The sequence below is a fragment of the Camelus ferus genome, chromosome 5 (assembly GCF_009834535.1).
Source record: "Camelus ferus isolate YT-003-E chromosome 5, BCGSAC_Cfer_1.0, whole genome shotgun sequence".
In the NCBI taxonomy this organism is placed as follows: Eukaryota; Metazoa; Chordata; class Mammalia; order Artiodactyla; family Camelidae; genus Camelus; species Camelus ferus.
This window is the reverse complement of record NC_045700.1, coordinates 41,102,620-41,120,416: the sequence shown is the minus strand read 5'-3', so window position 1 is coordinate 41,120,416 and position 17,797 is coordinate 41,102,620. Positions and strand designations below refer to the sequence as shown.

At 32.7% G+C, this 17,797-nt stretch overlaps 1 protein-coding gene across 1 annotated transcript in view; it reads left to right on the top strand.

Moving 5' to 3' along the window:
• LOC102511300 (sodium channel protein type 1 subunit alpha) overlaps nt 1-17,797 on the top strand; it is a 135,330-nt gene that overhangs the window by 109,531 nt on the left and 8,002 nt on the right. The window contains exons 20-24 of the mRNA XM_032479612.1: nt 1,383-1,556; nt 4,850-4,972; nt 12,278-12,559; nt 14,983-15,036; nt 16,608-16,745. Of these exons, the coding sequence (XP_032335503.1) occupies nt 1,383-1,556; nt 4,850-4,972; nt 12,278-12,559; nt 14,983-15,036; nt 16,608-16,745 (771 nt within the window). The remainder of the gene's footprint in view (nt 1-1,382; nt 1,557-4,849; nt 4,973-12,277; nt 12,560-14,982; nt 15,037-16,607; nt 16,746-17,797) is intronic.

The window sequence follows — 17,797 nt, the reverse complement described above, 5'->3', positions numbered from 1 at the left end:
TCCCTCTAGCTTATTCATTACAGCCGAAGAATATGAATATTTAATTACTCGTATTTTAACAAGAAAGTAAGCATGGCAACGCTGTGCAGTTAATGGAAGCCCTGTGGTTGGGAATGTACAGCTTTTAAGTTCTCATGAATTTTGTCTAGGAAAGAGATTAGTATTATCTCTTTCTGGACAGTCAATAAGTCCTTAGGGACCACTTCTCTGACCCTTTTGAATTGTGTACACTATTCCTATGCTCTTCAGAAAACAGTGAATATTGGTAACAATAAATATTGGGCAGCGTGCCTAAGTGATCATTTAAGGATTGGCTTCTCTTTATATAAGAGTGTTCATTTTATCAGAATCAATTTATATTTATGTGAAAATCATTTACAAAAATATAAAGTATAGCATATAGATAGCATTGTAGGAAAACACTGAAACAAATAGACTACTTAAACCGTAAGGTAGATGTAAACAGACAGATCGGGATGAAAAGATGGTAGAGACACAATTACTGATTGAAACACAATTACTTAGGTTTCTTTTTCTTTTTTTAATTGGGGAGGACGTAATCAGGTTGGTTTGTTTGTTTATTTTAATGGAGGTACTGGGGAATGAACCCAGTAGGTTTCTTTAAGTTTATATTTCAAACATATATATTTTTCTGCATATTTCTCTGATGAAATAAATTTTCTCTACATGCCATTTTAGACAAGAAATAGTTTTTCATCATTTAAATGAATATTATATACTTAGATATAAAAAATCAAGTTCATATTAGAAGTAGAATACATACTATGATCTAAATGAGAAGTAATTTCATCTTACCATCCTTGTCACGCCTCTGCTGAGAAATATAAACTATCAACAAAATGAAAGGAACAAAAAAGGGACAAATGAACGCAACTATGTAGTAAAGTTAGGCAATGTGATGATCAATTACAATTTCTGCTTTATGAAAAATATAAACCTTCAGGTTTTATTTTGTCAACCTCCTTTCTATGGTTAAAAAAAAAAAGCCAACAAGAGGAAGCCAAAGAAATGAAACAAAAGGAATAAATAACTTCAGATTGGGGTAGCAGCAGCAGAATGTGACATCAAGAACTATTTCCTGAACAAGTCAAATTAATTCATTGAAGTTATGCTTTTACCCCTTCCTTCTATACTATCAACAGAGAATATAAGTTTTTTTCCTGATTCACTAAAAGATCTTTGAGAGGGAAAAAAAAAACCAGCAGTAGTTACTGTTCCTCTGCCCTCCTATTCCAATGAAATGTCATATATATATATATATACATGAATAGATAGATACATGTGATCAGAAAAAATAGCTTATAATAGTTGTAATATTATAATAGTTTCAGAGAGCTAAAACGGATAACTTTTCTTTATAGGCATTTGAGGATATCTATATTGATCAACGAAAGACGATCAAGACAATGTTGGAATATGCTGACAAGGTTTTCACTTACATTTTCATTCTGGAAATGCTTCTAAAATGGGTGGCATATGGCTATCAAACATATTTCACCAATGCCTGGTGTTGGCTGGACTTCTTAATTGTTGATGTAAGTATCGTCCATATCTTTGTCTTGCATCCAAGGTAGTTTGTCTTATCTATAGACTAATTCTGAAATAGTGAATCTTTGGCCACTATGTTGTGTTGACAGGATATGCTACTTGACAGACACTCAACTAATTCATGGAATGATAGTGTAGTTTTTGTAAGAAATAAGCTAACTTAGTACTGATTTAGCACTAGGGGGATGGGATTTGTGATTGTGGGATAAAAAGCTGGGAAAAAAGAACATATCAAAAGTTTGTAGGAAGAGTGGTGAAATAGAGTACGTTGCTTACATGATTTGTGATTCAGACAGACTTGAGTTTGAATCCCAGCCCCACCACTGACTTGTTGTGTGCCACTGAGTAAGTTACTTGACTCCTGACTGTAAAATAATGGTATTTGTACATAGAGGGTTAAAGGCACTCAATAAACAGTGATGATGGTGGGAGCTGCTTTCATTTTAAAAACTCTCTTTGATCTTCTCAAGGTTTTTAAAGAATATGTTTCAAGAGTAGATTATATGGATTATAATTCCATTATAGGAAGTAAGTTGTACAGAGTGTAGTGAAAAACTCTACTACATGCAGTGACAAGGGTTCCCCTAGAATGTGGACTAGATTTGTGGCATGCCCATAATGTACCAACAGTCCTTCACCAAGTTTGTATACCCAATGATTAATACTTCATCTATGCAAAACAAGTACCTGCTTTTGAGATTTGTTAAAGGTAAACATCATGTTTTATGTTATCAGTTTGGCATAAATTCAGCTCTAGCAAAGTCTGTCCAGAATATCACAAACTTCATAGATAGCAGTTTTATTCCCCAAAAATGGTGATAATCCAGCAGAGTTATGCAGATTTCTTATGGAAACTATTTCTAGATCTAAGAGTCATGCATGCATTATATCTCCTTAATTCTGAACAAGGGCAAACCCACAGCTATTTGAAAAGCTTAATAATGTTACTATGAAATGAGTGAACTGAAGAAAAATCAAAAGACTGATAAGGGGTTAATATCCAAAATATATAAACAACTCAGTTTAAAGAAAACATCTTTAAAAATGGGCAGAAGACCTGAATAGACATTTTTCCAAAGAAGTTGTAGTTAGCCAACAGGCACATGAAAACATGTTCAGCATTGCTAATCATCAGAGAAATGCAAATCAAGACCACAGTGAGCTGTCACCTCACAACTGTCAGAATAGCTATCATCAAAAACACCACAAGTAACAAATGTTGGCAAGGATGTGGAGAAAAGGGAATCCTTATATACTGTTTCTGGGAATATAAATTGGTGCAGCCACTGTGGGAAAACAGTATGGAGATTCCTCAAAAAACAAAAAAATAGAACTACCATATGATCCAGCAGTTCCACTCCTGGGTACATATCCAAAGAAAAGGAAAACATCAATTCCAAAAGGTACATGCACCCTAATGTTCATAACAGTATTATTTACAATTACCAAGATACAGAGCAACCTGAATGTCCATCAACAGGTGAATGGATAAAGAAGATGTAGTATATATACAATAGAATACTATTCAGCCATTAAAAATGAAATTTTGCCACATGCAACAGCACAGATGGGCTTGGGGGAGTAGCATACTTAGTGAAATAAGTCAGACAGAAAAAGACAAATTCTATATGCTTTCACTTATATGTGGAATCTAAAAAATAAAGCAAACTAATGACTATAATGAAACAGAAACAGACTCACAAATATAGAGAACAAACTAGTGATTACGAGGAGGGAGAGGGAAGAGGGGAGGAGCAACATGGGGTAGTGGATTAAGAGGTACAACTAATATGTTTAAAATAAATAAGCTACAATATTATACAGCACAGAGAATATAGCCAATGTTTCATAATAACCTTAAATGGAGTATAATGTATACAAATCTTGAACCACTATGTTGTACACCTGAAACTAATATAATATTGTAAATCAACTATATCTCAATAAAAAAGAAAGAAACCTCAAAAGAATAATTAATTCAGCATATCACAAAAAGAAAAAAAATTTTAATGTCGAGGGTTCAAGCATTAGATGTTATATTTCAGTTCATTATAATTTTTCACACTAGGCCTTAAACCCAAATATACTTTGGCCCTTTAGACAATTCCTGAGCTTTGCTTTTCTGTTATGCTCGTTACATATCTGAACTTTTTAGTAGAAGAATGATGATTTTATTTATTATTACAAGTTGGTTTTTAATAGCCATTTCTGAAATATTTTAGGAGAATAAGTCTATAGAGAATTTTGTAGTTTTGTAATACTAATACTTTTATTTTTCAAGGTTCTATTTTAATCATTTCATAAGGATCAGTGTTTTGCTCTAAAACAAGACAAAAGGAATGATACCAAATCTCAAATAATGTAAAAAGCGTACTAAATACAAGCCACTTAGTACACTTAAGCATAGAAAATTTTGCAAAAACAGTAGCCAGTGTATTTGGAACTGTCCAATACTAGCTATTCTCAAACCAAAGTAATTCTAACTCTGGATATGAAGTTTTGGTCTTTATTTAGAGAATTAGACATCTAAAATTTTTATTTCTTAGTTATTGCATATTTCATGCCAAAGAAGTTAGTTTATTTATTTATTTATTTCATAAATATTTATTGACTGTCCACTTTGGGCCAGGTACCATGACAGAAGCTCTAAATTAGTATAAAAAATTTGAGTAAGTTTCATGATGGAATTACTTTTAAGTTACATTATTTACATAGGAATAAGCTCTAGACAAGTGAAAGTGCAAAGTATTAGCAAGACAAACAAAAAATTACCTTAAAAATGAATGTGACTTAGCACATTCATTTCTGAGAGTATCAATTATAATTAGTTGAAAATTCTAACACAAGATAGAGATTTCTTGCTTTATTTGGTATAGTAGCAGTTTTTACATTTTATTACTAGCCATTGACAAAGCCCTAAATTCAGCAGCGACTTAATAAAATAAAGATAATCAATGACATTTTCTTACACTTGGATTTCTTCTTTTTTAAGATCAATTTTTATTTAGTTTTTCTAACTAATTGAGGAATTGATAAATCACATGACATTTAGTGTTTTTCATTCCGCCAGCTTTCAATTAACATCATGAAAGCCACTTTCTTTGCATCAAACTAAAAATATTTCCTTAAAATTTGAAAAGGTTTACTGAAAATATGTAAGCATTCACCTTCTGAGTAATTATAAACAAAAACTGTAATTGTTGTATTATACAGTAACTACAAATTGGATGACATTGATTCTCTGTATTTATTTAATTTATTTATTTTTGTGCGTGTGCAGGTTTCACTTGTCAGTTTAACAGCAAATGCCTTGGGTTACTCAGAACTTGGTGCCATCAAATCTCTCAGGACACTAAGAGCTCTGAGACCTCTGAGAGCCTTATCACGATTTGAAGGGATGAGGGTAAGGAAAATGAAAGAACCTAAAGTAGTGCATATAGCCAAAATTAAATTAAATTTTAAAAAAGGAAAACTCATGCATGCAAAATGAATGGCAAATCCTTGCAAAATTGCTACCTTATCCTTTTATCTGTTGCATATTTACTTCTAGGTGATATGCAAGAGAACTTAGGCTTCCTTTGAAATGATAGAATATCATTTATCTGCTGTGCTCATTAAAAGGACTTTATTTCCTAACCCATTTTGGGAGTTTCCTTACAAACCTGTACACAAAAAAGCAGATGCGCTATTGAAGTACTATGTGTAATGATAACGCTGATAATCAACTAAATGAATTCTCCATCATGTGCTTCTCATTTGTGGTGATCTAAACTGTACTTAATGAGTTTTATTGAAACTAATATGAATCATACTTGGGCCTAAATATAAACATAAGGGAAAACAATCTTAAATTATTGCTGAAATTTTGTCTGTACAATGCCAAATTTTGCATTATTTGAATATGTTCAAGGGTAGACATTAAATATTAACTGAATTTTAAACTTTTAAAAAGAGTTATGTTACTATAGCCTCAATTTGTAGCTGCATTAACCTTCTTAATTTATATAAATGATAATACTAACTTAAAGATTATATACATCTACACAATTTTTCATGAAAATGAAGTAAAACCTTTATAACATAATGAACAGAAAATATCATCTTCACTCGTTACTTAGATGATTCATGAAGTAATCATAACTTAAATGTCATTTATCAGAGTCACACAAAATTTTATATTACTCCTTTTAAGGAAGTATTAAATCATTCATAACAAGTTAAAAATTTTGCCATTGCTGACTTGTTATTTTCTAAGCCTTTTTAGAAATATGAAGCATTAATATATAAGATGTATAACATAAAAAAAATCAGGGTTTTTTAAATTCAAATTTTCAAATTTTACCAATACAAAGCTGCTAAACTATGATTTCAGCAGGAAAAGCATTGCTCTTTTGCTGCCTAAGGTTTAGCTATGTTTTAAGAAACCAAGCTGTATTGTAAATTTTTATTTGCATGTTCTAGGTTGTTCATAGCCTTATGAGTTCTTCTAAAATAAAGTTTATTATAAATGTCACTTTTTAAGAACATAAGACTTTTTAATGAAGTCTTCAGTTGACGACTTCTTCAATTTCCCTAACATATATAAAAAATGTTTCCTCACTAGAAGCAATTTAACACTATATAGCACAGTCTTATTTCTCACAGAGATGCTCACATTTTTACTAAAATGTTATTGGCCATTGTATCCAGGATATGTGAAAATTACTTTTATTTTCCAATTAAAATGTCACTTTTGTTTTAGACTGGTAGTTTCAGTTTTGAAGAAAAACATTATTTTTTCTACATTCTACTTGAAAACATGTCTTCTGAATCAAAGTAATAAATTTGAAAACTTTTCTGAAATCTGAACAATGCTAAGCATTTGAACCTGTTATAATTATTTCAAATTTGACCCTTCGGAAGTTTATTAAATCTGTGAGTCAAGTAGCCAGATATATTCGTATTTAACACCTCATTTCTATAGTGGTGTTAGCCCTGTGGGCCTACCTTTAATTTTTACAGAAATAACCTTATATATAATTTCGATCAATAATTCTTTTTATTTTATAATAAGGGGCTAATTTTTGGAACTTGGAGTTTTGGGGGTAATTAGGTTTATTTATTTATTTATTATTTTTTATTTAGCTGAGGTACTGGGGATTGAACCCATGGCCTCATGCATGCTAACCACGCACTCTACCACTGAACTATACCCTCCCCTGCTGAAATTTGGAGTTTTAAAAACATAAACTCCTTATAGATGCTGACAAGAGATGAACCCATTCAAATCTCAGATTTATGAATATGGTCCTTGCCTCATAATGACAGCATCTACACAACACTGAAGTGGCTGATTATCTCAACAAGATATTTGGCATTGTAGAGACAAAATAATCTGATTATTGATTCTATTTTTATTGGTTTCTGGTATTGGGAATTGTTGACTTTGTACAAAACATAATCATGGGTAATGGGGAGGATGGAAATAATCATGATGATTATAATCAGGAAGTGAGCTTTGAATATATTCAGAAACTCTCATTTTATTCTTTTCCCTAGCAGCATAAAATCACAATAGCTATGTTAAAGCATAAATCAGGCTCATTTTATTTGTATTGTTTTGTCACTTTTTCAAAGCATGTGCTTTTATGCAACATTACCAGAGAAAGCATGTTGTACAGTGCTTGATAAGAAGTTAGAAAGTAAATAAATTATCATCACTTTGCACTTTATGTTTTGCATGTTTTATGCACATTTATGGCTGACAGCTTTTAAACATTTATTGTATTTCAAATTTCCAGTCCAAATTTTTTCAACCTGTAAAATTGAACTGAGTGAACTGATGTCATGAATAACTTGAGTAAAATGAAATTTGTATTTTTAATTTCCTAATCTGAGAAATCTTAAATACCTTCGTTTTCAAAAGAACTCAAGTCTTGATTGATAGGGAAACAGACAGAGAGCATCATATACAAAAAGTAACACCAAATGTTCTGTCATATCAGATTTCTAACTAATAACAAACTATATATTTCTATTTTATATAGGATAATCTTGCTCCAACTTGGATGGGGTGGAGCGCTGGTTCCGCCCCTCAGCCCTTTATTATGGGTACTGTATTACCCCTTTTGCTTCCTTTCATCCTTTCACTGTGACTGTGTAGTGGGATGAGGGTGGGATTGGGAAGGGTCCGACTGCACCACGGTAGGGGAAATACAGTATTTACATTCAAATCCCCTGTTTTCAATTGTCTTAAATTTTCTTTTGAGCAAAATATCTTTTGTGAATTTACCTTCTGTGGATTTGAACCCCGACTGCTGATACCTTGATTAAGTTTCACTGAATATGATTTAGTTGTTTGTATACTGAGTTATCCATGTATGGGGATATCATCTCATTGGTGAGGGTGGGGGACCCTGGTTTAGAACGGTTGCGTGAAATTTTTAACTTGTCAAGTTAATGATGCTCTTTGAGGCATTAAAAACAAACAAACAAACAAACAGAAACCACCTTGCTATTTTCTACGCTGGTCTGGGTCCTTAAAATTGACCTTGAGAAACCAGCAGTAGCTTCCTTTGCCTTGTTGATATGTGTGAGCAGATGCTAGGGTGCAATATTCCAGGCTTCATAAGACTGGTATTGACTGTATGATTATTCTCATTTTTAAGTTTATAGGGGTTATTTTCAAAATGTAACAAAGATATATTAAGATAGAGTTGAGTAAGCATGTGTGATTTGTGTCTTAAATGGAAAAAAGTAAATATGAAAGGGTCCACTTATTTGAACTATACAGACTAGAAACCCACCTAGAAATAAAACAAAACATCTTATTGTGTGTATTAAGATAGAATTTAATGCATAAACTCACCTCATAGAATACATCACTCACAACCAACTTCTTGGTATCTTAGAAGTTATCACAGTGAAAACAAAAATGATTCTACATCTTGTTTATTCTTGAAACTTAGGAATAATGTGCAAGGAGGGCAGTTTTTATTTTTAAGGGGGAGGAAAAAGTTGCAATTTGTGTTCCGATAATTGATGTATCATATCTTTCAAACATAATTACCCTAAATAAATCCCCACAACACAAATGGAGATACTAGGTTGAGAAAGATTTTATTACCCTTCTTCATGCTTTAAAATGTGTGATTTATCCTTTGCCTACTTTTGAGTTTTATTCACATAGTTTTTCAGTGTTTCAATTAGAGAAGCATTAGAATCTATGAGTAGTATTGATTTGAAGTTCAAAGACAATTCATTCAGACAAGAGAACATTTCTATGTGTTACAAAATTCCCAACGTTAATTTGCATATTTAATTGTCAACCCCTCATTTCATATTAAATGGACCGGAGTCAGGAAGAGTTTCTCTAAGAACAGGTTGTGCTAAAATACAGAAATTCTATTTGATGACATTTTGCAAAACATTTGTGAGAAGCAACCTCTAGTATTAATTCATTAAGATAATTTCTTTTGTAGATATCTCCTTTCATGCAGCCTGAAACCTCAATCTGTTCTTCCCAATTTGTTTAGTCCAGTTCTGCCTAGTGCCTTTACCACAGGGGAAGCAATTACTGCAGTTCCCTAGGGCCTGAACACAGTTAATGCACCTCCCTCTGTGCTGAACCAAGGAGTGGCTTGAGGCTCTTGGGAAAAGACAGTCCTTCCTCTGATCCTTCATTGCCTAATTTATTGAAATTTTAAATGTGAATGGACCTTTGTAGATAGTAAATTCTTTTCTCTTCGTAAAAATAAACTTTTTTTCCTGGGCCAAATATATGCTGACCTTGTAAGCTGCATCTTGAAAGGCACTGCGGCAGAGCGCTTGCTTATGTCATGAATTACAGAGTTAACTTTAGTGCAGCCTAATCCCCAGTTTCAAAGGAAACACCACAGATTTATGAGCTAACCCTAATTTTTTTGTTGTGTCCAGTTCTTTATTCTCATCCCATTTCCAGAAATGTCATTCAGAATTACATTTTGATCAGTAAATGCGAAGCTGATCTTGACTTCATTCATTCCTTCCATCACCATTTTTGTTGTCCTGCATTCAAAGCACTCTGCTGCATTCCTATATTCAAGGCATTCAAGGCCTTGGAAAATTCACAAATACATTTTTTCATCTTAAATTAAAAAAAGAAAGATCCTACCATTTGTCAAGATTACGGGAATGCAGTTAACTCTAATGTAGAGCAATGAGGGTACCAGATAAATGGGAGCAACTCTGAGGAGAATTATTGAGGTAGAGGAGAAGGAACTAGAGGCCACCGCTAGTCTGTGTTCTGAACTTAACCCGCCTGAGCCTCAGATGAAAACACAATAGTAAATTATCTCCATAGTCCTGTCCGGTGCTGGAATTCTGATTCTTGAATTCAAAAGAGGAAACATCTCTAACTTGGAGGCTAACCTGAGGGGTGGGACGGACTCTGTGACAGAAGTGTTGCTTGGTCTACAGCTTGTGAGAAGAATGAGTACGTCAGAAGGGGAGATATTGGATGAGTAATTACAAAGGAAAAGGCATCTCAGTTCTCTGGTACTGTTATTAGCAGGGGTAATTATATTAGTTGGATGGGTATGAAGGCTTGGTGGCTCAGGAAGTTAAAACTAGAAATGTAGATTGAGGAGTGATTTGAACATCAAGGTAAGAAAAATATTTGATAATCAGTGGGAAGGCATTAAATAATTTTAAATGAGACTTGAAGAAGATTAATTCATCTTACATGAATTAAAGGAAGGAGAAAGTTAGACTCTGAAAACAGTACAAGTATGTACTAATAGGTGTCAGAACTAGAATGATGACCTGTGAAAGTGGAGAAGTGACAGAGGTGAGAATGGTTCTGAAGAAACAAGTGTGAAACCTACAGATTGATGTGACCAGGATTCAAGAAATAGGCATAGGTTACCAGTGTTCTGCTCTTGCCCTAACTTGGCTGTTACAGGTAAAAACATGCATTTTAACGTATACTTTGTGTATACACAGTAGAAACAGCTTTTTAATCTGGATAGCAGGCAAAATATTTGGAAAAGGGGGGAAATAAATAATAACTTTTTTAAATCTTGCATCCAAAGGAAATCTAAGTATATCCACACATTTGAAGTGAAGTAAAAAACAAAGATTTATTCATTCCGTTGTGTGAATGCAGACAGCCAAATGAGATAAAGTGAGGAACCATGTGTCCGCTTGGTAGGCTGCATCACCCATATTGCAAGGATCTGCCTAGAATATTCAGCTGGCTTGGTTTTTTCATTATCATTCCCCTCTGTCATTAATGGATTAATTATTTCCCTTGGCCCACTTATGACACTGTACTGTAACCCCAGGAGGCCTAGAGTTCTTTACAGATTTTAAAAGGGCTCAGAAGCATAAGGAATGGCTTCATTGGCTTCATCTATTCTTTTATTCAGACAAACAGTCAAAAAATTTGTTCTGAAAATTCATTGTTATGGCAGGGCAGGTGGGTATATCTCAGTGGTAGAGCACATGCTTAGCATGCATGAGGTCTAGGTTCAATCCCCAGTAACTCCATTAAAAAAAATTACTAATCAATACTTAATCACTATGGTGTATACCAGAAATAAACACAACATTGTAAATCGACTATGTGCCAAAAAAATACATCAGTATCAAATGGCAGAGAGGAGATACTTCGATGTCTGTTGTTTATTTGAGATCACATTGACAAGAATGATAGAAGTTCATAGGTAGAATTCAACTTAGTGATGAATGTTCAAGTCTTAGGCATCCTCTGCTACTTAGCAGCATTTTAGGGCCTGTCTTTATCTCTCTCTTAGCTACTCATATGCAGCTCCAATGGGAACTGTAGAGATGGAGGCAAGGACAGGCATCCCCACAGGGTTGCTAAATAGAAAAATTCAGATTTTTAATTTGTGATCCAGAAATAAAGATAAGAGGGGGGAAAATGCTTCCATTAAAAAAAAAAAAAAAAAGAAGAAGAAGAGTAGATAATTATTTGATCCATAACTTGATGTAATCACATCAGATTTGGGAACTGTCATCCCAAATATGACATCTCTTCTTTTCTTCTTTTCCTAAGAAACTGATTTCAATTATGTTTCATTTAAAATAAGTTTATCAAATTAAACTCAGTAAATGAAACAACTGATATGACTGGAGCTTGAAATAAACGATGTGATGATCTAATGAAATACATAATGCTAAATTGTCTTGCTTCTTATGCAAAAATTATTAGTCATAGCAATGCATGAATAATTAAGGACAAAATTATATTAGGTATTTAATTATATTTTTATCTTTATACATCTAAATTTTTAGTTTATTAAAATATACTGGTCAAATAAACCCCTATGCCATTATTTTAGTTTCATTCTTTAATAAATTGCCCTTTTTAATGAGTTAATCTTCTCTGTTAGGATTTCTTACTTCTCCTTTTCTAATAAACAAATTTTCTGTCTTCATCTGGCAGCAGATTCCTCTGATTTTGCTTTTCCTTTAAACTTTTCATACTTCCTCTTCTCAGTTTTAAAACTTTTTTTTGTTATATTGTCTATATTTGTTTCTGTAAATGTATTGCTTAAGAAAGAATGTATTTCATCTTAAGACTTTTTTACTTTGCTTTTAAATATCCTAGAATAGTCTTGATAGTAAAAAAAAAAATTAGAAAGGCTAAAGATTACTAGGGGAATTTTTTTTTTAAATTTTAATCAATAAGAATTCTGACTTTTCTTTTTTTCCATTTGTGTATTAGGTGGTTGTGAATGCCCTTTTAGGAGCAATTCCATCCATCATGAATGTGCTTCTGGTTTGTCTTATATTCTGGCTAATTTTCAGCATCATGGGCGTAAATTTGTTTGCTGGCAAATTCTACCACTGTGTTAACACCACAACTGGTGACATGTTTGACATCGAAGAAGTGAATAATCATTCTGATTGCCTAATACTGATAGAAAGAAATGAGACTGCCCGATGGAAAAATGTGAAAGTAAACTTTGATAATGTAGGATTTGGGTATCTCTCTTTGCTTCAAGTTGTAAGTGAACACTCTTTTCTCTGAAATGTGTTTATTGTTTGGAGTAATAGCAAAGTAATGAGTGCAAAATAAATGTTATCAATACCCCCCCCAAAAAGTATGACATACAGCTATTATTTAGTTACTAAGAAGAAAGTTTATAATATATTTCCTTTTTTCTAATTTTGATTCATTTGTGCAAGTTGATGAGCCCAGTGGGTAGAAATGTCAGTATATGTAAGCAGTGCAGACAGTTAATAGTGGCCAGGTATTTTAGTTCTTTCCAAAGTTCTTCTCTTTCTTCTCATATTTCTCTCTCTTCCCACATGAACTAGATTAATAAATCAATACATTTGCTAATATTTTTTCCTGTTGCAATTGGAAAGCTTGTTTCACTGATGGATCACCCCCCACCAAACACACACACACACACACACACACAAACACACCTGATTGGATTGCAACTAACTGGCAGTATTAACTGCTAGTGAGTTGTGTCATTTGGATTGAAGATTGGGGAAGGCTATTTAGGTTTTAGGTTAAGTCCTCATAGTGAGATGGAAATAATACCAGGTGACACTGAGACACAGAAATGAAATCCAAGCACTTGTCTCACCCCCAATGACTTTGCAGTATAATTACTTAAGGTCTTTTTTTCCCCTAAATATTAATGTTTTCACTACTGGGTCTCCAAGACTGATTTATGCAAAAGAAAATAGTTTACAGTTTATAAAAACGCCAAAGATGGTGGCCTCTTAAACATTTCCATTTGATGCTGCTTCTGGCTGCAGCTGCATCACAGCAAAGCAGTGGATAAAAAGAGTTCAGATTGTTTGGAAAACATTATAAAAATACTGTTCTATTTTGGCCACTGAAAACACAGCTTAAAAAAGAAAAAGCTGTATAAGTTCTTTTCTGTGGTTCTATAGAGTCTTTAGGGCAGAAATCGATTTCGTTTCACTGGGGTTACGTTTTCCATTGTTCAACCAGGAGACTAAGCCAGCACAGAAACTTGCACTGGTCAAAACCCTCTTGCATCTCTATCGGAGATGTCGGTACTGTGATTCCTTTAAAGTTTTTTCCACCTTCTTGTTAGAAATTCTTATTTCTCTCATAGATGTTTCTGACTTATGCCGAATGCTCATGCAGTTAAAATAGAGATTTAAAAAAATCTGGCGAGTATGATTATAAATATAGTCGATACATGATGTTATTTCCTTGGGCGCTTATCCTCACCCTTAACTAATAGTCACACTTGTAAATATCACTAATGTATATCACTTCCTCCATAAAACTGAGAAAGAAAAATTTAAAATTTCAAGCAACCCCTTAAAAGGCTAAACAATTCTGAAAAGATAGGGTAAAGATCCTGTGCGAAGCCATTAAATAAATCTTGCTACTAAAGAAACTCTAAAGTACCGATTTATACTTGGTTTTATACAGAATCATGTCTCTGTTGATTAGCAATTCATTGAAATGGTTCCTTGAATCACTTTGTTCTGTTCCTGTACCTAGTATGTAATGAACTTGTTCTATCATTGACCTCAGCCACTGACACATTTAACATTTCCCTTTTTGATATACAAATAGGTTCTGTTTCCTAGCTAAGAATCATTACTTTCTCTTCACTGCCATGACAAGCACCCTTAACTTGGCTTTCTTCCTCTTCACAAGAGCTAGTGTAATAGCAACAAAGATGTGTTGAGATACAGATGCTGAAAGCTTTGCTAGACTTGCTCACTAAGCAACGAATCCTCACAGGCCCACAGGGCTCAAAACTCGTGTCCTAGAACAAATAACAAGTTACTATAAGTTATTAGACTTGAGAATACCAAATGTTTACTGTACTATTTTCCACTTTTATTACCCAAATGAACTCACTTTCATCAAAAACTACAGAGGAGAAAGTGGAACATAGGATTATTTCTAGGTATTACGCTTCAGAATTCTTAAAATGTTAGTTACAACTCTGACTTTTTGTATACCTGTATGATCCTTACAGTATTACAATGAAGAGGAATCTTACACTTTCAGTCACTTTGATCACCTTGCAGGTAGATTTCAGTGGATGATCATGAGGTCTAAGTTGTAATTGTTTTGCTGCTGCAAACATTGCCGAGTGTGTTGGCATTTGTAAATCTTTCTAAAACTATTCCACCAAATTTTGATAGCACTTTACATTGCATGATTCCTTTAATTCTGAAGAATTGAGAAGTACTTGTGAATTGGTTATCAAGCAGGAGGATATACCAGAGGATGATTTTGCTCATTATATGATCTAGAAATGAAAAGATTTATTGAGATAGTGTTGGTCCAAAATCCATGTAAACTTTGTTTTAAGATATCTTTCCAAAATGTTCCTTTTTAAGAAATATGGATATTTATTAAACATCAAGTCTGAATTATTTTTACTCCAAGTAAAACATGCATATCCTTTTTAATAGGCCACCTTTAAGGGATGGATGGATATAATGTACGCAGCTGTTGATTCACGAAATGTAAGTATTCTTTATATCCGAAGTCTTTTCATAATGTTGATTAGGTGTTAAAATTAATTTGAGCATAGCAACTGAATGGAATGATTCTACAATGATTCATTTTAAAGTAAAAATATGACTCAGATTAATATTCAAATAGAGCAATATTTATCAGAAAGATCTTACTAAGATATATCAAAACATAAATTATGGTGAAAGTCTAAGTAAAGTAACACATGCTTATATTTAATAACTAACAAATATCCTTCTATTAAATATTTTTCTATTTTGTTTCCTTTTTATTCACCAATTATATAATCAATAATTATTTTGGCAAGCTGGAGCAAATGTGAAGAGATACATGATTGTCATCAGTAGTTGAATGTATATTTACCCTCCATATTTGACAAGTTAGAGAATTTGTCTAGACAGCCTTATATTTTTCTAACAGCCTTATACTTTTGTACTTTAAAATTCGTTCTTTTGTATGATAAAAACAATCCATAAATTTACTGGAGTCTTTACCGATACTATTATCACTTCCATGATCAACAGTTTCCTTTAAGTTTATACCACCTAAGACCCACTTTTTTGATCTCTCCTACAACAGCCTCTTTCAGGCTTCAAAAGATGAGAATTGAAATCCATGCTCCTTCCAACTCTGCTCTTCAAAACTTTGTAAAATTTAGTATTTTCTCTTTATCTTTTCATTCTGAAATCGCATCTGTTTAGTCTCTCGTTATAAGGAATGACCTTTGTCCTGTCATCTTCAAATTGACCTGATAGAGCTCACTTTTCTCTTTCTTGATGTGCATTTCCCATAAATGGCTTTAGTTTTATGTTGGGTTCCTTTCTAATATCCCCCAGAGTTGAGTTATTTCTGTTACTTACTATTTTGTTGTGTGTTTGGTTGATTTTAAATTCTGCTGTCTTTAGAAGGACATGAATCTATTAAGGCACTCACTATCTATAGTGACTCCTTTACCTCTTTAATCAGTGGTAAATAAGTGTACTTACTTACCATAAGTACCACCTAGAGATTAAATTATCAGTTGAGGATTTAGAAGATGCAGTGTATAGTTGTATCTACTCAATTTGAAAAATTCAGTGTTATAATGTTGAAGGCAGGATGCCAAACACCTAAATAAGTAACTCAATTATTGTTTGCTAAATAAATTCATGCAAGTACAAATGATTGTTTCCAAACATAATCTATACACATTTGTTGATGTAAAATTTTTTCACTAGTAATTTTTAAACTATTAAAATGTAGTACCTTAAAAATTGCAAAATTTAGCACACTGCTGTCTAAATGGCAAGATATTAGTTGTATTTATAGTTAGAAAAAATACATTCAGTCATAGTAATTGTACTTTTCACATTAAAATACCCCATTTTTCACATGAAAAATCATCCTAAAGACTAATTTCAGAGACTTTTTTTTTACAGGTAGCTGATTTAGAGAGGAAAAAAGGAAAAGTACTGCTTAAGTATTACCAGAAATTTTTCTTTTTTATTCTTGTGGAAAAGCACCAATGACTTCCAGCATCAAAATGTACTGTAATATTTTACAAAATATCTTCCTTTGGTAGGTGGAACTCCAGCCGAAGTATGAGGAAAGTCTATACATGTATCTTTACTTTGTTATTTTCATCATCTTTGGGTCCTTCTTCACCCTGAACCTGTTTATTGGTGTCATCATAGATAATTTCAACCAGCAAAAAAAGAAGATAAGTATTTCTAATATTTTCTCTCCCACTAAAATAATAAATGATTTGAAACATTTTCTCTACCAAGTGAATATTTTAGAATCTATTTTTTTATCCTTCCCCTCTGCCATTCACTACCCATCTCTTTCAGGAGATAGAAAGCCAGGAATGACTGTGTCCCATATTCCTGTGCATGGGTTCCAAACCTCTTCCTCTTCAAAAAAATCACGGAACCACATTTTCTCTTTTGAAAGAGAATAATTAAAAAAGAACTCAGGCATATGCCTCTTTCCCAAAGTCAACTTGTTATTTTATTCCTTACAACTTCCCTCCTTAAAATATATTTTCTAGTGAAAACTCTTAGAATCTTTGCAATAAATCAGGCAGGATGTCTGAGCTTCTTCTAGTGTTTCTTTTTATAATTTTTGTCCCTTATTGGTTTCTTTTGTTTATTCACACTTCTCCATGATATGTAATTATAAATGATCAGTTCCAGTGTTGAATTGAACAGCTCTTTATTTTATTAATTATTATCATTATTAAACCCATTTTATCGTCCTGATCATATATGCACATGATCAAAACCACAGACAGTAAAGAAATATCATTGCTTGGAAGTAACCACTATTTGCATTTTATGTTTTTCTGTTCAGACTTTTTCTACACATACCCTTATTATTGAATTATTTTACCTATAATTATGAATTCTTTTTTACTTAAATATTTTCCTATTTTGTTAAGTCTTCATATATTCATTATCAGTGCCTGGTCAAAAGTCTTTGTGCCAAAAAAAAAAATTAAGCCTTTAATTATTTCCTTAAGATAAATTCCTAGAGGAAGGTATTTTGTTTTCCCAAAATAACATGCCTACTCATACTCCCAATAATGACATGTGGATGTGCTCATGTCACTGCTGCTTCACTAGCATTAAATATTCTGTTTTTTAATACTTGATATTTGATAAATGAAAATTGTATTTAATTTGAATTTTTATGTCTTTTATTACTAGTAGGTTTGAATACATTTTCAAGGGCTTTTTTGGCCATTTCTTTTTTTCCTCTGTGTACTGATCC